We start from the raw sequence: 21,927 nt of genomic DNA, 5'->3' as shown, positions 1-21,927 counted from the left end.
AGATCCAGCACGCCAAGGGTGCTTTACTGTCCAGTTTAATGTCATCTCTTGGCTGAGCGGTGGGCCTCCCCCGCCTCCTTCCACTTTTGAAAGGTTAGCCTTTCTTCAGAACAGTACAGGTTTCCTACAACATCTGTCAGCTTGGCAACGAGCACACCCCAAGGAAATGATGAACATTTGAAGACCATCTAAATACTGCAGGGGACCTTTCCTTCCCTCTCCTCTCCCTCTGCTCCTCTCTGCTCCCTCCTGTCTTCTCCTAAGGAGAGTGGGACAGCCGCCTGGCATTTTTCACTCGTGGTCGTGCTGATAAATTGTCAGCCCCCTTACAGCTGTGACTTTTTTTTTAATGAGTTTTGATTTTCACCTTGCACTATGATAGCCCTGGCAACCTTCAGGTGGAACTGGCCTGTAAGGCAGCTGTGGGCAGAAGCTTTTGTTCAACCAAGGAGACTGCTTGGCCCTGGACCGTTAGCACAAAGGTTTCTTTGCTCTAATGACTCAGATGATCTTGATCTGATTCAGTAGGTCAGAAATTGCTGTCCCCAGCAAATATCGACCAGAAGGAACTGCTTTCTCGGTTATTCTGAAACTGCCAGCTGCATATTACACTAGCAGGTGCTAATAGTTTTTTGCAGGTCAGTAGAATTGTTATTGGCTCCTCCTTCCTTTACCCCCATCCTTGTACAATCACAAGGTGGCTCACGAGCACACAAATCTCCTTGTGTGATTCTCAGACCTGAAATGGCAGGCCCACTTACCATTCCATAGGGGAGACCTGGCCCTTGGTGGCTGCGGAAGGACCACATCCATGGCTCCTTTGTCTAAAACTCAAATGCTGTGTAAAACTCCCCTGACTGAGCGGCTCGTGTCACAGGGGGTAGGGAAAGAAGGGAAGCTCTCTTTAGCACACAGCAGAAAACTGAGTCGGAAGTGGGAAATGACTTCCTTAAGATTGCTTTTGGTCTCACCGTCAGGGTTAGTTTGGGAGTCCCTGCTTTCCAGCCTTGCCTTTTGTAGTGTCTCTGGAGCGGAAGATGGAGAGTGGGGGCGTTTCTCCCCCAGGCGGCCGGAAGTATGGTGTCAGGAGAGCAGCAGGGCTAGACTGCAGCACATGAACTTCCTAACGATGGGAAAGTAGTTAAGACTGTTGTTTTAGAGTGCCGTGTCTGCTGTATGCTCCAGAGCACAGCTGCAGATCACGGAGGTAACTAGGGAGAGCAGTGAGAGGCTTCCTTTTATTTTCTTTTAGACGAGTCTTTTAAAAATCATTCTCTGTAAATCAACGAAGAGCCAGAGCATCGTTTGTTTCCTCCCTGTAGATTAACCTTGGCCCCCAGAAGGTCATATGAACTGTGCTTTCCTGGTGGCATTTTCTGGTAACTGTAACACTTCTGCAGTGTTAGTGCAGCTGTCCCAGCACACTGCAGGCTCCAGTCAGCCTTGAAACTGGGTGGCCACATTCCACAGAGTCCCTGTGAGCTCCCCGCCCAGGGCATCATCACCTCAGCTTGCCATGGCCCTGATGGTGCCTGAGCCAAAAACTAAGAGGTTTGAGAGACGAGCTAATCCCTTGGCTGTTCCCTGGGCTTGGTGAAAGAGCCCAGTTTTCAGCCTAGGGGTCAGAAGCCTCTCCCACCATTACCCATATGTTTGCTCCTCAGGCCAGTTGTGCTGTGCTGAGATCCCTCTCTGCTAGTCAGCCCCGGGCCAACTGGAAGCCATGGCCTGTGAGAACCCACTGTTACTGTCAACCTCTCTCTATGTCCCGAGGGGTTGTGGCAGGAGGTGGTGTGGAGTTTGAGCAGCATCCTTGCACAGATCCAGTAGAGACTTCCCTGGAATGTCAGGAGCCTGTGTGATGTTTGAAAACTTCACCATTGCTACCACTTTTAGTGGAAACTTAAATTTTATAGTTATTGATGCTCTTTAAAGAAACATTCAAGTTTAAGACTCAAGGGCTATTTGTGATCGTAGAACCAATCTGACTTTAGCTTGTGGAATTTAGAACCAGATGCAGCCTCCAGCTTAAACAAAGAAAAGCTACCAGTTTATTAAAGGGTTAGCTAAAAATAACAGTAGCTTCCTGACAAAAGGATTAAGCACCCACACTTGTGGGACTTTTCACAGCTTTTTGTACAGCTTTTTGTCTTATTCTCTGGACAGGGTGAAAAGCTACTTCCCATCCCTGAAAGGGCATTTCTACTCTGAGGTCACAAAGTTGTTGTGATCTGACAAGTGGCTTAACACAGTACCGTGCAACAAGGACATTCTTTGGTTTTGACATCTTTCAAGACATAAGGAAACAGTCCCTATAAAAGTCTTCCAGTATACTCATAGCAAGATGCCTTTCCTTTAAGGTTTCCCAGACTTGCAGAAGCAGTTTCAGTGACTGCTGTGTGCTGGGTGTTTTTCCAGGATAGCAGTATGAATAACTTCTCAGTGCAGAGTCTCTTTCTCTGGCAGATTGTGTCATTGCAGTGAGACATTGCCTGCGTTCAGACACAGGCTGGATGCCTGGCTGTCTCTTCTTGCAGCTGGAAATGCCTTGGTCTAAGATTTCAAGGCTCACCTCCAGAGTGACTCCCGCTTTGACACACTGTAGTGGTCACTGCTGCTGAATATCGCATGCGTGATTCTTGAAGGTTTTTGGAAAATTTATCAGCTAAAACCTCCAGCATTTAAACTTGGGATTTCCAAACCACAGAAGAGAGTCAATCGTCTGGCTAGATAGCAATGTGTTTGTCTTCAAAGACCCTGGTGTGAGGAGAGAGTGAATTCACTAATCTCTGTCGACTTACATATTTAAGGTTCACTATCCTTAGTCCATCCCTCTTCCGTTTCCAAGGGTATCCTTGTCTGAGTTCTCATCTTTCAGAAAGTGACCCGACTTCCTCGGCAGTATTCAGAGATAGAACTTCGTAGAGCTGGCAGGTTTGAGGATGGGGCTGGAAGCACATTTGAAGGTTGGAAAGCTTGTTCTTCTCGATGCTGGCCAAGATGGAACCCAGCTTGATTGTGAAAGTACAGTGTGGAGAGTGTGGTGGGGACAGAGTGTTGACATAAAGTACAGTTCTGGGACGTGTGGCCGTGGGAACGGCGCAGGAGTGATCAGAATGTGTGGATTGACACTCTCCTGCAAGAGGAAAAGCAAGAAGAAGGCAGAACACAGGCTGTAGGCCAGGGAGGACTGTGCTCTCCTTCTTCCCTGTGGTCCTCTGCAGGGACTGGGGAGTCAGTGGTACTGTCTGGGCCTTTCTGGGTTCTGGGGAGGGGGTTTGGGAAGTTCTTCTCCCAGAGGAACCTGGGAGAAGCTTTGGCAAATGATCATATGCCACTTGTAATCAATGACTTTTTTCCTCAGATGTGATGTAACACGTAGTTAATAGTGATTTCTCTTCTGATATATAAAACCAGGAATCAGTGTAACTTGGTGCCTGCTTTGAGAAATACATTTGTGCAGTGTTTTGATAGTTCTCAAGAAAGATGGCCTTGTTCTCTAATTAGCTATTGTTCGTTTACAGCTGTTCCCACAAAACAGCTGTGGATACTTTTTCCTTTAGAAGAATGCAGCAGAAGGTTGGGTTCCAGTTGGCTTAGAAGCTTGTCTAATCAGCAACAAGTTATGTACAGGCCTGGGGATGGGCCCTGGGGTTATTAGCCTCTTTAAAATCCAACAGCAGTGAAACTAGGGAGATGTATAGGTAAGCCCTTAAGCTAAAAATAGCCTTCCTTATCTTTTTAATCAGGAAATACTTTGTGTCTAAATCTTGGCACTCTACTTAGAAAATCTTCTAAGAAAAATGTATTGTGAGTCCATTAAGCACTTACTTGGTGAATAAGGGGGTGGGGTGGGGGCGTTAGAAATCAACTTTGTATCTGACAGCCAGGAAGACAGAAGATAAAGCCCGCCACAAGCACGGGGTCTGAAGAGAACAGTCTACTGTAGGAGCCAAGTGTTGTTTCATTTGAAAAAAAAAAAATCTGCTTCAAGAAGACTTTTCTCAGAGCTGGAGAGATGTCTCATTGGTTAAGGGCACTGGCTGCTCTTCCAGAGGTCCTCAGTTCAATTCTCAGCACCCACATGGAGGCTCACAACTGTCTATAATGGGATCTGATGGCCTCTTATGGTGTGCAGATATACATGCAAAGTACTCATATACATGAAATACATTTTTAAAAAACCTTTTTTTAAAATTAAAGTTTCTCCCATGTCTGTAGATGCTCTCTAGACACAGTTAAATAGCAGGTTGTCACTCTTATCTTTAAATATAGCTGGTTCAGGTGTCCCCTCCAGTCATGTCCTAGTGAACTAACACTGCCATTTAAAAAATTTATCACTCCTGAATTAAGTTTACCGGCAGTCTGTTGGTCACCGCTGGCACTACATACGAGTGGGAAGCTATGAAATGTTTTCAGATGGCTTTTCCTGCCTCTCCCCCCAGCCCAGGCACTCCGTTCTTCATACACTTGCAGAATGTATACACTTGGATACCATGCAACTTTTGCATTCAGAAGCAACAAATTAAATTTGTCTGAGCAGAATTGCTGTGTGCACGGAGGGAAAAGTAATTTCTCCCCAAGCAGTTCCCCTGTTCCCTGCTCCTAGCACAGGCTGTGGTGACAGGAGTGGAGCTGGGGATGGCAGCGGAGACCCAGGAAGAGATTGGAGCAAGCTGCTGGGTTCTGGCAGCATGGGTGTGTAAACAAAGTGACACAGATTGGGGCAGAAATTCCAGCGGGACCGGGCAAGAGACTATAAGCCTGGAAATACCGCGCAAAGCTGAGTCCCGTCCAGATGGTGTTTTTAATAAATGTATCAGGCTCATCTGAAAGACAGTAATGAACGTTCTCAATGGGGAGTGGCCCGGTCCTCTAGGGAGAGCAGCTGCACACTGTCCCTGTGCTGCAGCCAGGTGGGGACGCTGATTCTTCCCAGCACAAAGACTGCAGAAGATATTTTGACTCCTATGTATTAGGTAGGCCAGGTAGGCAAGCTGAGGCTTGCATTTCTAGAAGAATTAATAATCCAAGTGTTTCCTACTGTAAGGAAGGAAATAGCCTCTAGTTGGTATAGTTAGTAGTGACATTTGGGACAAACATCTCCTGTCACAGCGCCTATAATATGATTAACTTGGGAGAGGAGAAAGAATATGGCCAATATTGTATATATACAATATATTGTATTAAAATTTTAAAATAATAAAAATAATTACCTGGGGGAGGGAAAACAGATGAAAGATCTTTTATGTCTTTTAAAGCCACCTTCCTTTTTCCACTCCAAAATGGTTTCTTGTCCAAAGTATTTTACTGTACTGTGGGTGGCAGACTTTGTGTTCACAGATCAGATTTTGATGAAAGACGTTACGAGGACAGAAGGGCCATGTGCTTATGTAGCAGCTCTGTGCCAAGGCCGCTGGCCCTTCTCTGTCTGGGTCAGGACCCAGAGATTGATCATGCCTTACTTTCCTAAGGAAATGTCCCCAAGACAGTGCTGTTTGTCCACTTTCATCCATACCCTTAGATTTGTGTGCCTTTGGAGGAGGAGCTGTGCTTACAAGATGTCGTGCTACAGCCTCATAGAGCAGTGGGAAAAGAAACAAGAGCCCCTGCCCTTAGGAAACTCACCTACTACACCTCAGGGCAGATTAGCCAGGTGTACCTACTGCCTTGGATATTAAGGACTGGGACAGGGCTGAAGTGATTATCATCAGATGATAGTGGTTTACAGGAGGGCATCACCCATGGCTTCTGGACCCACATCCTGCCCTCCTCGTCCCACTTGCTGGCATCGGTTGCTTTTTGCATTGATCCAAACCAAGAAGAAGGAATGGAAATGAAGAGGGGGCAGTGTTTGCTGTGGTACTCTAAGAGGCAGGAGATGGAGTCGGCTTCCAAGTAGCTATTAGAGTTCCAAGAACGGCTCTCTTGAAAAGAAGCGTGAGCATGATTAGATGACATGGGTGTAGTGGTCTGTGATTACCTTGGTGTGTATGCATGTGTTCTATGGTTGGCTGTAGCAGGAATCTTAGAGAGTCTTATTAATAAAATCAGTTACTAGGGTGAACACTGGAAGATCAGAGAGACAGAACAAGCCACAGCTAACCTCACCTGGCCAACTTCTCAGCTGGTCTTGTTTCCTCAGACTGGAAGCCTCTGTGTCTGGCTCTCGGCTGAACTGTGCTGCTAGAAGCCTCAAAGCTTAACCAGCCAAATGCTTCTAGTTTCTGGTCCCCACACCTTATATACCTTTCTGCTTTCTACCACCACTCCCTGGAATTAAAGGCGTGTGTCACCATGCCTGGCTGTTTCCAATATGGCCTTGAACTCACAGAGATCCAGAGGGATTTCTACCTCTGGAATGCTAGGATTAAAGGTGTGAGTGCCACCATTTTCTAGCCTTTGTATCTAGTGGCTGTTCTGTCTCTGACCCCAGATACGTTTATTAGGATGCACAATATTTTGGGGAACACAATGCTACCACATTTCCCCTTTTTTGTCTAAAATTAAAAAAGCTTATAACTAGTACAAGAAAAATTATGTCCAACAAGTATATACAATATACAGTCAAGATTACATTAACGATATCTAGTCCATTAACATTTGACAGATTCAGACAAAAAATCCATTATATATATTAACAATGTCCAGTCTAGTAATATTTGATAAACTCAGACAAAAAAATTTTCATTGCTTATTTAAAACAAGTAGTTCCTTTTTAAAATAGATTCAGTAATCTACTTTTTGTCATTTTTATAACTTCCCCTTTTTCTTTTTAGAATAGATTCCGTGATCTACCCATTTATCCTATTATTTTTTTTCTCAGAGTAGATTTCAATGATCTACCTCAAATCTATATTTTTTTCTTTTTTAAACAAAAACTCTGAATCTAATCTCCATGTTCAGCTTTTTTCCTGACTATTAACAATTAACGACTTGTAACCAACCATCATAAACAATGACAATATCCATAACTCATTAAACAACCAAAAAACTCCCACCCCACCTCTTGGCAATGTGGGTGTCGTTTTCTTAAAATTACTTCCTGCTATCTAGGGGCAAAGACATCTTTAGGGAATCTTGAAAAGAAAATTTTTGGGTTAATTGTCAAGTCCTGTATCATTTGTCCAGTCTCTGTATAATAGGAAAGTTCAGGGCTTGTCACAAGTCCTTGTTCGAGTAGTCTGTCAGGCTGGATCATCTCAGCTAGTCATCTCAAAATTGTCCTGACCAGTTTGTTGTCCAAAGTCAATCTTTCCTTGGTGTTAATTAGCTTAATGGCTTTACCATAGTCCAAGTGGAATCATCTTTGTGGAGTCCCGTCTTCCTTTTGAAGATTTCAAAGTCGCTGTTGGGTGTGGTCATGGTTCCCTGCAGACATTTTTTTCTTTCTTTCTTTCTTTCTTTCTTTCTTTCTTTCTTTCTTTCTTTCTTTCTTTCTTTCTTTCTTTCTTTCTTTCTTTCTTTCTTTCTTCCTTCCTTCCTTCCTTTCTTTCTTTCTTTCTTTCTTTTTCTTTCTCTCTCTCTCTCTCTCTCTCTCTCTCTCTCTCTCTCTCTCTCTCTCTCTTTTTGTGCCTCCTCTGTGGTTTGGAGTAATCACAGTCTGATAAATGTCTGTCTGTCTCTTAGAACCATGAACGTTCTTCCCACCATTTGTCTTGCCAAACTTTTACAAACTGACCTTTGCTGATGTTTTCTTGTAATACGATGGTCCTGGCAATTCTTCTCTGAACAAGCAGTAGTAAACCTTTTGTTCCAGCTAGTGGCATCACCGCAGTGACCTCACCATGAGAAGGAGCCAGCAACAAGGAGCAGCAGCCGCTGCCTCCATGGTCCCACCGCCGTTTGTGGTTCAGTCCGGGCCAAAGCTTCTCTCAAGCCTCCTAGGCCGGCCTCAAGCTCGGGATCCTCCTGCCTCTGCCTCCTTCAGCAAATCCAACCGGCGTGTGCCACCACAACCGGCTGAGTGTAGCTCGGGCCTGAGCTGGGGCCCAGAAGGCCACAGGCAAGCAGCTTTTTCATGAATTCGTACCACAAATGCCAAGACAAACTAGGAAAACTGCAAAGACAACTAGGAAACAGAGTTGTCTCCCAAGCATGTCAGCGTTTAAAATAATGATTGGCTTGAGGTGGGAGGGCAGAGACTCACCATCTTTGATTCCCCCACACACCCTCCCACACCCCTACACCCACCCACACCCCCCACAACCCCCGGAACTGAGGACTAAACCCAGAGCCTTGTGCTTGATAGGCAAGCACTCTATCACTGAGCTAAATCCCCAACCCCACCATCTTTGATTTTTATAAATGGTGTTAAAAATGTGTGAAAAAATTTAAGTATTCCTGTATAGGAAAGTCCCGTGAGCACTACACATTGAAGGTTTGGAGAGTGGAAGGATGGGTACACTCATCAGGAATTAGAGCATTACCAGACTTGGGGATCTGTCCTCTAATAACCCGGTTAGCAGAACAGAAGGGAGGGAATAATGGAGAAGAGCTCAGAGAAGCCGGAAACAAAGAACAGACTTTCAGTGTTGGTTCTATGAAAATCCTACTAAAGTGGGCAGATGTGCATAGGAGCAGATGAAAACAGAAAGAAATATGTATAGGGAAAGGAGAAAAAAGATGAAAAAGGGCAATTCACAGAAGAAAGATTGAAGGTAATTTTATAGGAGAAAAGGGAAAATAAGGTTCATTTGACAAGGTGAGAGACAGAACCCATACTGATACACCAATACACCCTGCTGGTTTGGTTGACTTCCCTGAGTAGCTGAGGAAATGGAGCAGTGAGTGGAGAGTGTAAACTTTACAAGTAATTTGATGACTAATTTGGTAAGATCTATGGAAGCTGAAGGCCATACATCCATAACATCATATCCCACCATACCCATGAGTGTATTTCTGTCTCTGTATATGTCTGTACATGTGTATGTACATATATTTGCATATTTCTTTAAAAAAAAGAAACTCTTACCTAGAAACTTAGAAGACACTTCTCTTTGTAATGGCAAAGAAAGAAAAATGTTAACAATCTAAATGTCCCCGGGGAGGAGATTACATTTTGTAATGTTCATAGATTGCATATAGGACAAGGTGGCTTTGTGCCCTCCTTTAATCCCAAATTAAGGTCAGTCATGTGACTAGCAGTGGACAGTGAAGGGTGAGTAAAGGGATATGCCCCTTTAGGAAAAACATTTTAAGAGCTGCTATTGTTGTACTGGGACCTCTGAAAGGTTTCATCAGCAGAGCCACCTGGCTGATGGACTGCAGAACTTGAGTGGATGATAATGTGTCTGAGGGCCGGCCAGCCGGGGCTGTGTATTTCTGCCAGGCTACTTCCCAATGCTCTTGGTCTTCTGCTTCCTAAACCCTGCCTTTCAAATCCCAGAAGGCTCATTTTCCCAGGAGACAGAGGCAGCAGGCTTTACCCTCCAAGGATAGCATTCACCTCTGTTTTAAGAGTCATAGGGAGCTTCTTTCCCAGCCCTCTTTCTGCCGGGAAACCGTCCTCACGGGGACTTGCACGGTGTTTTTACTCTTGCTTTGGAGTAAGGGACTCATCACCAGAAACACCCACCCCTCCTCCCTGCGGTCCTTGTCTGTGGGTGGTCTTCCTTATCTAGAGAGCAAAACAATTGGTTGTCAGGGACTTGAGTGCAGGCTTGTCCCACTTTGAAAATAAACTCATTGTAATAAGACAACATGAAGTTATTTACTCTGCACCACTAGAAGCTGGAGTGTTTTAGAATGGGGAGTGGTGGTAGGGTTACTCACTGTGGGTCTTTTCCGAGTGACTAACAGTAGGTTTAGGTTAGATGACTTGAATGTTTCAAGAGGATTGTAGGTTTTGATTGCCCTTGTCTTTTACCATTCCCATCTTAGTGTTTCGAGAGTCTCTACATGCTGAGCAGCTATAGTTTGGTGGGAGCCCTTGACTTTTGTTGATGTGGACTTGAAGTATAGGGAGAGACTCAGAATCAAAACACAGCTGTTTTTTCAAGACCCAGCAGCTCCCGAGCAAAGGAAGGCCCCTTTCTGGCCACGCAGTGCAAACACAGTGGAGTGGGTCGGGTGAAAGCAACTGTGTATTCTGGAGAGGGACTGATAGCATGTCCTGGGCCCCTTTCCTGCTCTACAGAGTGTGAATTGCTGGATGCATACGTTTCCACTCAACATATATGTAGCTGTAGCTCATTAGACCGTTACTGGCTTGATTTAACTCCCAGAAACGCATTAAAAAATCCATCTGAACTGATGAAAAGTTTCTCATTGAGTTATGTTTTACAGTGTATTTCCACATTCTGTTATCATGCTCTTTATAATGAAATACTTAAGAATTAATGGCTACATATGGTTTGGATATTCCAGCGTCAAGTTCAGTTTTTGTTTGTTTAATTACTTGGCATGGAAACTCCTATCTGAAGATAATGGAGATGTTCTAGTTTCCCTTTTGTTTTGATCTGAGATGCTAATTAATTAGTTTTGTTCTGAGCATGCTGTAGGGATATCATGGCTTCTCTTATCCTGATGCCGGATCTCATGCTTTGGATTCACAGTTCCCATGGAGAATGTTGCAACAATCGCTGATTGTGCCAGTGTGATCGAAGGAGTCAGTCGGAGCCGCAATGCCTTGCTGAACGGGGACACTAAAAACTATGACTGGGATTCTGGCTACACGTGTCACCAGCTGGGAAGTGGTGCAATTGTGGTTCAGCTGGCACAGCCATACATGATTGGGTCAATACGGTAAGATTCCTTTGCATTTGTTAGTTCAAAGAGTACGGATACACATAACCACCAACAGCTTCCCAGAAGAGATCCTGCTATTTATTATAAAGATTGGAGGCAGGGCAGGGAGATACGAGCTGTCCGTTTGGAGTGTTCTGAAATGAGACCTGGAGTCAGCAGAGAGGAGAGGACTGGCTGAGAAGCCTCTCTGAGGATCTCACTCCTGCAGCTGGAGACTTACGGGGTGATGTTGGGGGCTGGTGTGGGTAAAAAGCTCTTTTCAGCTTCCATAAACACCTTTGCACGTGAACTGGAGACCCAGATAAGAAGCCTGGTTCTAGACAGTCTTTTTAATGGCCTTGTGTTTGAGTTTCTTCTTGATCCGTTTTGTTTTAAGAAAGGAGCTTTCACTTTGCTTGGCTTACAGGATTTTATTAGGTTTTAAGTTTGAGGCTGGTGACGCTCCCAGAAAGTTAGTTCTCAAGGGTAGATACTGTTGGTTTACATCTGTCTGCTTTCCCCTCCGCCCATTTTCTCCCCTCCTCTCTCCTCCCCTAGCATCCTTTCCCCTCCTGTCTTCTCTCCCTTGGTTCTAAGGAGGCCTTTGAAGGGTCCATATAGGAAAAAATAAGTATCTGTCTACCTCAGTCTGCCGAGGGTGGAGGTGTTGGCAGGTCGTGACTGCCCCCCACTTGGCGCTTTTCTTCACTTGGCTTCCTCCTCCCTGCTCTGTCTTAGTCTGTAGGAAGAGCCAGCAGAGGAAAGTAGACGGAGGCAGTGTAGCAGACACAGGCCATCCTGGTTTTGCTCAGGACAACAACCACAGTTCACTGCTGCTCTGTGGTTCCCACACGTGCTCAGGAGTCCGTGCTGGGTGTCTTGAATTGAGACTGTTAGATTTCTTCATTTCAGTTATCCCCATTTTGTCAAGAGCCACATCATAGGTCAAGTATCATAGGAGCTAAGCGTGGGGCTAAGCACAGGGCTGGATGAACTTACAAGCCGCACTCTTTTCGGAGCTGTGTGTTCTCATTGTCTGCCTAACAAGCCTTCCTAGGACTTTGCTCATGGGTGATGTAAACTGTGTCTGTAGTTCCCTTTGCAGTCTGTCCCACCTCACAGATGTGCTGCTAACAGTTGTCTTTCCTTTGTCTTCTGGCACCGTCTTCCTACAATTTCTGGAAGATTACCAGTCGTGTCTCTGAGATTACATCTGCAATTTCTTGCAGCAGGCTTGGGGTGTAACTCATCTGAGCCAGAAGACTTGAAATCATTTAAATTGACTAGACACTTCCTCTCACTTCCCCTGTTTGGGACTTCAATTTTCCCTTTATTATGTTTGTTCTGCCATTTCTAATTTGAGGACCAGTCTTCTTACCAATGAAGATTGAAGCAAACGGGCAACTTGGTACCTCTGTCCAGTCTCCTTAATGGCTTCTGAATCCCGTTCACTTATCTAGTACTGGGGACTTTTCCCTCTACCACACCATCTAACTCTGTCCATGTGTGTCCCACAGCAAGCCAGCTAAAGTGGAACTCCGTGGTCCTTCCCCTTCCCCTCCCAGTCACCTTACCTCGTCTCAGGATTCGCCCTTGGTTTAGTGGCCCAAGCCAGAACCACAAGGTCTTCCTAAATTTGTCCCCCTCTTGTATCTCTCCCTTGCTGCCCAGAAGTCCTGAGGGTCTGGGCTGCCGCCTCCTAAACAGCTCCCAGACTCCCCTCTCCGCTGTCCCGCTGTGGAACCCAGTGAATCCTGTGTGGTGCCCTCTCTTCCCCACCACGCCAACCCTGCCTCCCTTTGCCCAAAGCAAAAGGAGCGAGCAAGTGAGTGAGGATTGTGTCGAGTTGTGGCTTCAGCACCCAAGCTGCTCTGCCCGTCAGTCTGTCGGCCTGTCCTCCTGTACACCATGCTTCTGAGTCTTGGCTCACACTCATCCCGTATTCCTGAACCCACTGTGGGAATACCGGCCATCCTCCCATCGTCCTCTGAGCTTCCGAGACACCCTCTGTCTTAGTTAGGGTTCTCTTGGTGTGATAAAATGCCATGACTGAAAACAACTTGTGGGATGAAGGGTTGATTTCAGCTTTAAACTCCTGGCCCACACCCTATCACCGAGGGAAGTCTGGGCAAGAGGTCAAGGCAGGAACCTGGAGGCAGAACTGGAAGAGGCCCTGGAGGAGTGCTGCTTACTAGCTTGCTCCTCCTGCTTTCTTAGAGAACTCAGGATTACCTGCCCACGGATGGTACTGCCTCTCTGGGCCTCCCACATCCATCAGTAATTAAGGAAACATCCAAAGGCATGTCCACAGGCCAGTCTTTTGGAGGCGTTTTCTCAATAAAGATTTCCTCTACCCAGGTATGTCTGGGTTTGCGTTAACTTGACAGAAACCAACCAGCACAGCTTCATCAGGCTCCTGCACTGGGCGTAGAACTCGGGTTATTTGTATCAGTTGTTGACTTGTCCATCCCTCCCAGCCTCGCTTGCTGTGTGGGGTCTGAGGTAGCTCAAAATCAGCTTCTCATGCCAGGTTGCATGTGCCCCTGAGGTAGTCTTTGTGGACAGACTGAGAATTACAACCAGGTTTTAGAGGAAATTTACAATTTTAGATCCAGCCGAGCCCCTGGGAGATGGTTGCCAGGGTGATAGCTCAAGCAAACAAGGGCTTGTCCTGGGGCAGGGCCACCTTGGCCTCTAGCTCTACCAAAGACTTGAATTCTGACTCTGTCTCCAGCAGTGTATGTGACTGGGCTCCAGGCAGATGGAATGGGCCGCCTGGTTTGTCTAAGTGTGGCATGAGAATGGCTCCTCCCAACAGTCTCTTTTCTTCCTGACTCAGAGGAGAGACGATGAGCAGACCCACAACCGGAGGCAGAATTGTCTATCTCATCACCGTGGGCGCCGCTGACTTCCTGAAGCCCACTATTGTTTCTTCAGCAAGAAAATCCATTCCGCTGAAGCGCTGTGTAACTAGCCAGGCATTCAAAGAGGCACGTCTTGGTGAAGCTGACATTATGTTGTCAGGAACTGCATTTGCCTCTTCTGTGACATTATTAAGAGGAAAGGGAGGGAGGTTTCCTGGCCACCGATGCCCGCGGACAGCACTGGGTATCTTGGCAAGTCGCAGCTACGGCAGGTGATGTGCCCAGGTAGACATTTATTGATGGGAACCTAGGTCAGTGGTGCCTTCTCCTGGGGATGGCAATTGACCGGCAATGGGCTGATTAGTCAGGAGCATTTGACCCACAGCTTCTATTGCTCATGATGACTAGCTTGCTTTCCTTGTCACTGTATCTGTAGCCACCCAGCGATTCGGAATCCACACCTACAGGGCAAGTGTTAAGAGAGCTGAGATTCATTCTCCCCAGCACAATGGCTGCAGAGCTGGAAACCTGGAAACTCACCCCCCCAACACCACATAAGCTTTGAAAATACCGCTTTCTTACAGCTGGTGACTTCTCAGGCAAAGGGCTCAATGGTTGATGTTCTTTATTCCTCCTATGGAACACAGTGTGCCATGGATAAGACTTTTCCTTCTTTGAGAGCTTGCCATGTGGCTAGGCAGGCAAGCAGAGCTAGCTTTCCTGGCAGAGAGTGCTTGGGCTCCACGGTCAGCAGAGCCCAGTCCTGCTAGTGTGTCTGGATAAGTAAGTGCCCTGTGGTATCCTGGGAAGGGTGGCTGGAAACATGCTCTCCGATCATCTCCCTATCCCATCATTTTCTTTCATTCCGCAGACACTTGGCTCTTTTCTTCTGTGTGTCAAATACTGTGGTAGATGCCTAGGGCACAGCATTGAGTAAACAAGCTGAGAACTGACATGCTCTTGGAGCTGGCATTCAGGGCAGAGATATAAGAAAGGAACAAGCATGTTTATAGTATCTCAATTCTTGGAAGAACTATGAGGAAATCAGGAGGAAGAGGAGGAAACAAAAGGAGGAGACAGTTCAGTCTCAGACTGGGTGGTCTGAGAAGGGGACCTGTGAGCAGAGCTGAAGGGCAGTCAAAGAAAGCACCCCTGGAGATCCAGGGTCAGTACCACAGACAGCTGCCAAGGCTCATCTGGTGGAGGGAGAACAAGAGACGAGGCCTGCCAGATTTGGGGTTTGTTACTGTCTCCATACTTAGCACCAACTCCCCAGACCAGCTCCTCCTGGCACTCCCATCCCAGGCTTTATGAATGCCATTATGGAAGAAGAGGAAGAGATGGGGGCCTGACCACAAGGCCCTTGAGGTGCCTTCTTGCCCTGTCTGGGTGTTCCAGTTCTGGAAGAGCCAGCTTCCAGCATTTGCCTTGGGCAGGACACACCTCCAAGGCGGTGTAACTGGAAACAAAGCAGCTGGTCCTTGTTGCTAGGCTTACAGGCACTGTAGACTTTACTTACTTTTAGGAAGAAAGAGGAATTTCCAGGAATGTGCCTTAAAAGTAGGTAATTGAGTAGTAATTATACCATTTCCATGGCATTTTAAAAACATTAAAATTTAAATAACAGGAAATCTTCAGAGGCCTGACCACATAAAAAGACCGGCTAGAGTCATAATAACTAACCAGATCTGTTATGTCTTAGTTTATAGCCCCCCTGTCACCTTAGTTTAGGACTGATTCTCTTTCTGCTTGCTGATGGAGAGATCCTGTTAAGTGCCCTTCCGTCTGGGAGGGGAAACCAAGCGTGTTATGTAATGAGCTCACTGAACACCGTCAGCCCTTCCCAGCTGATAGATGACAGACCTTACCTAAACCCTAACTGTAAGATAATCAGTTAAATTAACAATTTTTACATTAGCTTGGAAAGAGAGGTTTTGTAATTGATACATGCAATAGTGTCAGTAAAATACCCATAATGCTTTAAATAACAGACCTAATTGTAAGTAAATAGGCTACCCAAGGAAGGTCCAGTGTCAATAGATGGAGCTAAATAAATGCAGATCAAGTCATTAATAACACAAGAACACTCTGAGTCCTCAGTTGGAATATACACATGTATACATACTCAGTAAGGTTACTGAGTGGGTCTAGCCCAAAGGATATTCTTGATGGGTATTCATAATCTCTTTAGTCTGAGGTAATGAGGCTCTCTCCTATTTTTCAGTAGGGAGAAACCACCCACCTGTGTGCCTCCTAGATAAGATAATCTGGGCGAAGAGTGGCCAAGGCACAAAGGAGTTCGTGTCCTAGAGTTACTCCACATGGGTAAAGGGAGTGGCAGAAGGAAGTGTAGGCAGAAAGGACTCACACATGCCACCGGCCTTTTCTTTGAGCCTGTTTTGCTTTTTCTGGGAACAGTTAGGGCCACACTGGGTTCAGCTGCCCTTTCATTACTGAACAGCTCTGCCAGCTGTAGGTTACCTATTCAGGTTGTGAGTTCCAAGGACCCCCCTTTGACTGCAATTTTTCCTTCTTTCGGCTGCTTACAACCTTGCCAGAGTGTTACTCGTTCACTCCTGTCCTGAGGGACAGGCACAGAAAGAAAGAGGAATTGGAGACCATTCCATTTGGTCTCCTACTTAATAGCTCTATTAAGGTTTATTCAATAAGGGCGAGGAGAGGAATTGAAGTTCATGGTTCAAATAATAGTTTATAATTATTCAAATCTTCTCTGTTTGTGTGAGCCCATCATTTCCTGGAGGATCACAGAAAATCTCAAATTGAAGATAGTGATTTTTTAATATTGTGATGGACTTGGTCTCTGTAGCACATTCCAAGCGCCTGGTGTGGTGCTGTGTGCAGTGAGTTCACAGTAAACACTCATTGACCGTACTGACAACGCTGTGTTAGTGCGGCTAAAGGGAGTTCTATCTATCAACTAAATTGGACATCATATTTGCTCAGTGTGGCTGATCTAAGCGTATGTGAGCAAACTGCTAAAGATCTGGGCCTGCGGATAACTGCGAAGGGCACGGGAGGCAGGCACCGGCATCAGCACAGGGAAGGACGCCTGCCGCCCCAGCCCGCTCGGCTTCCATCTCAGCCTGTCTGCGTGCCACTGGGGTAGCAGCACATCCATTTACATTAAGACAGCTTCTTTGCAACCCAGAGAGCTAGAAATTTCCTTTTTATAGTCTAAAGAATACAGCAAGCATCTAAATATATGACTCCTCTGCTTTGGATTAAGATTGCCTATAATTCTAGTTGAAATTGGAAAGATATTTTACCAAATTTGCTTCCTATCAGTCATGCTGAGCACCGTCTGTCACAGGCCTGAACTGAAGATTCTTCCTTGTCTTGCTGGTCTGTGATTTATTTACTAAGTGCTGTTTCTCCCTGAGCCCATCTGCATCATGCTGACGTCTCCTCCTCACCCACAGACCTCAGTACACTGGTTTCCAGAAAAATCACAAAGTAAAGAACTGTGTCTGTGGTTCCCAACAGATGCTGGCATCTGAACTGTGTGAACATGCAAAGGCCAGGAATCCTGGAGCCTGGCAGCAGAGAGAGTGTGGGGGCACGGTAAATAGACCCTAGCTATTTTCCACGGTAGAGAATTTCAAGATGAGACTGAATTACTATGGCAACTAAGTTGCATGTGAAAAATACAAGAGGGGTGATAGATTCAGATGTTCGTTGGAAATGCAAGAAAGGTTAAATGCCCCCCCAAAAGTTGTGTGTGTGTGTGTGTCTGTGTGTCTGTGTGTCTGTGTGTCTGTGTGTCTGTGTGTGTCTGTGTCTTACCTCACATGCCAGCCGTTTATCTCCCTTGATTCTCTGGGGAACTTGACAGCTCGTCATCACATACACAGCTAGATATGTGAAAAGTCTTTCAGTTGTCAAAGACTACCCCACAAGGAAGACATTTTTACACAAGATTTAAACCCATCTGACCTAATATTTCATGCACAAACACATGCTTTGTTAATTATCCAGATCGTTGGTTAAAATTGCTCTAAAGCACCCAGTTCACAGTCATTCATTTGCTTTAGAAGACGGAATGAGTACAGTGCATTGGCTCTGGGTCTGGGAACCCCACTGTGCCCTGCTCTGGCTGATGGCCTTGACTATCCCAAAGTAGGCCACATAGTGTCATAGAAACGTGGCTGCTGTTGGGAGGGCTGATGGAAGAACTTTCAGAAAATGGATGGAAACTTGTACAGACTTAGTAGTCTGGATTGCTTCAGTGGATTTTGAGTGTTTAGTGAAAAAGCTATTCTGAACGTCATGCAGGGCCAGTCCTTAACGCAGTCCAAAGCAGTTAGTCTACCTTTGGAAGTCTTCACATTTCCCAGGGGCCTTTAAATAAAACTTTTATCCCCTCCGGGAGCTCAACTTTTCCATCTTTGTATGTTTTGCTCTCTCTTCGTAACTCTCAGTGTCGAGGCGTGTCCTCGGAAGCCTCCGCTCCCTTACTGTTTTGTTCGTGTGTTTGAAGTTAACCCTCTGTAAAAGCAAAGCCACGGTGGCCCTTGCCAGAAGCATTCTCAGAATAGGTAAGAAATGAGCCATGGAGACCAAGAACGTCCTGAGTCCTGCGCCTGCTCCTCTTGCCTGGCCCCTCTGTCTGCCTGCCTTCCACATCCTTCCGGTGAAGAGCAATGACCAGGAAGGCTGCCCAGTGCCCCAGGACCCTCTTCATCTACCCGCCAGGACACGCGGGCTTCGCTCCTGCTGAGGAGTCTCTTTTTTCTGCTGTGCTGCCTCTTTCAGAGATGTCTCAGATTCAAACAAGAGGGCTCACTTACTAGATAAATGCACACCATGCCCTTACTTCTCCCAGGATCTTCTTTCTTTGCTGCCCTTGAGTCCTAATGGGAAGGATTGTCTTTCTCCCTTCTGAAAGCACGTCCCTCCATGATGGCATTGCCGGCCTCGTGTCGTGATTCTTTTTCTGTAACCCAGCACCACTCAGGATGGCTTCAGTCTCCTTGGTTTACTGTTGAGGACTGGCTGATACTTCTCTTGCTTACTATGCTGACCAGTAATTCTTTTTATTTTATTTAGTGTGTGTGAGTATTTCGCTTGTGTGCATGTCTGTGTACTGTGCGGATGCCTGGTGCCCACAGAGTCCAGAAGAGGGTGTTGGGTCCCCTGAAACTTGGTGTCTCATAGCTGCTGGGAGACACCATGTGGGTGCTGGGAATAGAACCCAGGTCCTCTGGAAGAACAGCTGATGCTCTTAACTGCTGAGCCATCTTCCTCTTCTCCCTCCAGTAGTTGTGGGTGCGAGCTGTGCTCACTGTCATTTGGCGGATGAAGACACCAAGGTGCTGCTTGGGCTCCTTGTTCTTGCCACCGTAGCAGGATGAGGCGGCTGGTGCTGATACTTACTCTGAAGACTCCAGTTTGTTGCAGGGCCTCACACAGCCTCTTTAGCTCTAAAAAGCAAAAGAGAAGAGACAGCCCCTTTCCTTGGGGTCAGCCTGCTTTTGTTCCCTAAGGCTGTAAGTTACTGAAACTCAGTTATCTGTCACAGCTCAGACTTAGCATTTACATTCATTGCTAATACTCATTTACTCCAGAGGAGCTTATATTTGAGTTTTGTTTGGTTGTAGTTAACAGAGAAAGATCTAAATTCTTTTTCATTTTATATTTATTTTGTTTTGATCCTATTGATATCTTTTTTTTAATCTATAGGGGTGAGGTCCTACAATTTAATGAACAATACATTTTTTTTTCTTTTCCACTTGTGTTTTTGCCTCAAAGAAACAAGACAACTGTTTGAACTTTAATTACGAGTCTGTGTTTAGACAGGAGTAAGGAAAAGGGCAAAGAGAGAAAACAATCCGAGCCTCCCCGCCAAGCCTGCCCCTTCTCATAAGGAAGAGTCTTAGCCTTGCTCAGAGCCCGTATATCCCTGCCCTGGGATGGAGCCCATGTGTGGTTACGATTATTAGGTGGCACAAGGTCATCAGGTTAACCCTAGCCGTGCTGGCTAGAAAATTGAGGGCCAAGTGATGAGCTGGCTCACCTCGGCACAGCACAGCCACAGAGCCTGCCTTGTGCCAAGTTCCTCATGCTTTGAGATTTTTACTGGCCCCATATTCCATGTGCTCTGTTGGTTCATGTGTAAAAGCAGCCTATTGAGACATAGTTCGCCTGTCTAACACACAGAAACAGTGAGGGGCTCTACTTTTGGTGCTGAGGATTAAGCCCAGGACCTTGAACATGCAAAGCCAACACTCTGCCCCTGAGCTGTACTCACAGCCTGCCATTTGTTTTTATTTATTCACTTCTCACTGTATAGCCTAGGCTGGCTTCAGATTCTCCATCTTCTTGCCTTTGCCTCCAAAGTGCTGGGTTATAGGCAGAGGACACCATGCCCAGCTACATTTCTTTTTAAAAGCTGTCCTTTGAGGCCACAGCTTCTGGGTGTGACTAAAACAGTACGATAATAATAGTGCTTTATATTAGTCTCAGCTTCAAAAATGTTCCATAAATTAAAAAAGCTGTCTGCTTACTGTACAGTTCTCATCCAGAATGAGAGGCATTGCTGATTATGTATGTTTGATTTCTTATTCATGAAATTTACTTCTTAAGAAAAACTATGTTTCTGTTACAAATATTTAATCAGGGTTTCTGTAACTGGTCCCTGTGTTTTGCCAGCATAGTGATAAATCATGCACATAATAAAGTTTGGGAGGCAGGCAAGATTCTAGCTGACTTCCAACCAATTAAAGGAGAACAAGGGCTAGAGATGTGGCTCAGTGGTAGAGTGCTTGTCCATCATGCACAGGGCTCCAGGTTCAAACCCAAAACCACACAGGAAAAAAAAAAACAGTAAAGAAGTACCATTTTCAGAGTTTAAAAAACCATGTCCACCTGGGCATGTAGTGCACACCTGCAGTCCTGGTTTACACCTGGTTTACTTCCTGGATTACACCAAGGCGCAGAGGCGGGAGGATTGCTGCAAGGCTGAAGCCTGAGCTACGTAGTGACTTCCAAGCCAGTCAGGGTTACATAGCAACGCTTTGCCTGAAAAATATGTCATGTCCACTTACCCCGGAATAAAACAGTAAATAAGAGACTTTACTTACTAAGAAGGTATGGACACTGACCGTCACACTACCTCTAGTCTTTCTCTGACTTCTGTGTTCATTTCTGTGAGGCTTAAAAAAAAAACAAAACAAAAAGACAAATGTGATAAAATACTGTTTATTGGAAAATTCACCATAACCTTGTTAAGAAATAGATAAGGCATTATCTATAGATAATTAGTGGTAACCAGGTGAATAATATCTTACTGGTAATAACCTTCCTAGAAAGATAGGAGAGCAGCTTTGTCATGATTAAGTTACTATAGTAACCTTTTAGCTGTCCATGTTAGACTCAGAATCTGTAGAGAATTTGTGGAGATGAGTTGGTACTATTCAGGAAGAACATGTTCAAGACCCATCCCTATTTAAAATTGGCTTCATTACAGATGCCAAATTGAGCAGTTCAGTTAAAACACCAGGTACTAAGGTCTTACTGCTCTTTGGACCTGAACTACTCTGGCCAGCTAGCTTGCAGATTACATTTTATAATCCCAGGAGGCAGCACTAGAGGGATGGCAAGGGACAGATGTATACAGTTGCACTCCACACTCTCTGCTTAGCTGGTGGGCTTTGGTCTTTGGGGTCCTCTGAAGCTGCTGTCACATTCACTGCTCTGTTGATCGCTGTATGACTCTTTTGGCATGTTATTTATGGACTCAGAGTTTCTCTGTAACTTGTTTATCTGCCCTACCCCTTCCATCTCAGGGATTTGGAGGGATGGCCACTGACCATCCTTTTTGTGTGTCTTCACCCTGAGAATGTTCATCTTAGGCATTTAGAATCAGTTTGGGGCGTAAGGGGGACTTGGGAATGGTTCCTTTTAATTAAATACCTCCCTCTCTCTCTCCAGCCCTCCTTCCCTCCCTCTCTCTCCCTCCCTCTCCCTCCCTCCCTCCTTCCCTCCCTCTCTCTCCCTCCCTCTCCCTCCCTTCCTCCCTCCTTCCCTCCTTCTTCTCCTTCCCCTCTCTCCCTCCTTCCCTCCCTTCCTCCCTCCTTCCCTCTCTCTCTCCCTCCCTGTCTTTCTAACTGTGTAGCTGTTGGGAAAAGTACTAGAAATTTGGTGTGAAAGGCAAGCCAAGAACTGTCAGTGTGCTTGTCACAGTAACAAAGATGGAATTGTGACTAAAGCAGACTCTTAACTCCATGTGGAATTTGCCACATTAAAAAACATATTTTGAAACATTCAGTGAAAGAGATTTTAGACATTTTTAGGTTAGGCTCAACCTTATTTTAAA

At 45.7% G+C, this 21,927-nt stretch overlaps 1 protein-coding gene across 4 annotated transcripts in view; it reads left to right on the top strand.

Annotated features, from left to right (window-relative positions):
• The window catches only part of Btbd9 (BTB domain containing 9), a 381,249-nt gene that overhangs the window by 280,185 nt on the left and 79,137 nt on the right, over nt 1-21,927 (top strand). For all 4 annotated transcript variants that reach the window (XR_013046731.1, XR_013046730.1, XM_006983072.4 and 1 more), the window contains one exon: nt 10,557-10,746. Coding sequence is in view for 2 of the 4 variants with exons in the window: in XM_006983072.4 (XP_006983134.1) it covers nt 10,557-10,746 (190 nt within the window). In the remaining 2 variants the exon portion in view is untranslated. The remainder of the gene's footprint in view (nt 1-10,556; nt 10,747-21,927) is intronic.

This window comes from Peromyscus maniculatus, chromosome 21, assembly GCF_049852395.1.
Source record: "Peromyscus maniculatus bairdii isolate BWxNUB_F1_BW_parent chromosome 21, HU_Pman_BW_mat_3.1, whole genome shotgun sequence".
In the NCBI taxonomy this organism is placed as follows: domain Eukaryota; kingdom Metazoa; phylum Chordata; class Mammalia; order Rodentia; family Cricetidae; genus Peromyscus; species Peromyscus maniculatus.
Note: the sequence above shows the minus strand (reverse complement) of the source record. Positions and strands in the feature narration are given on the sequence as shown.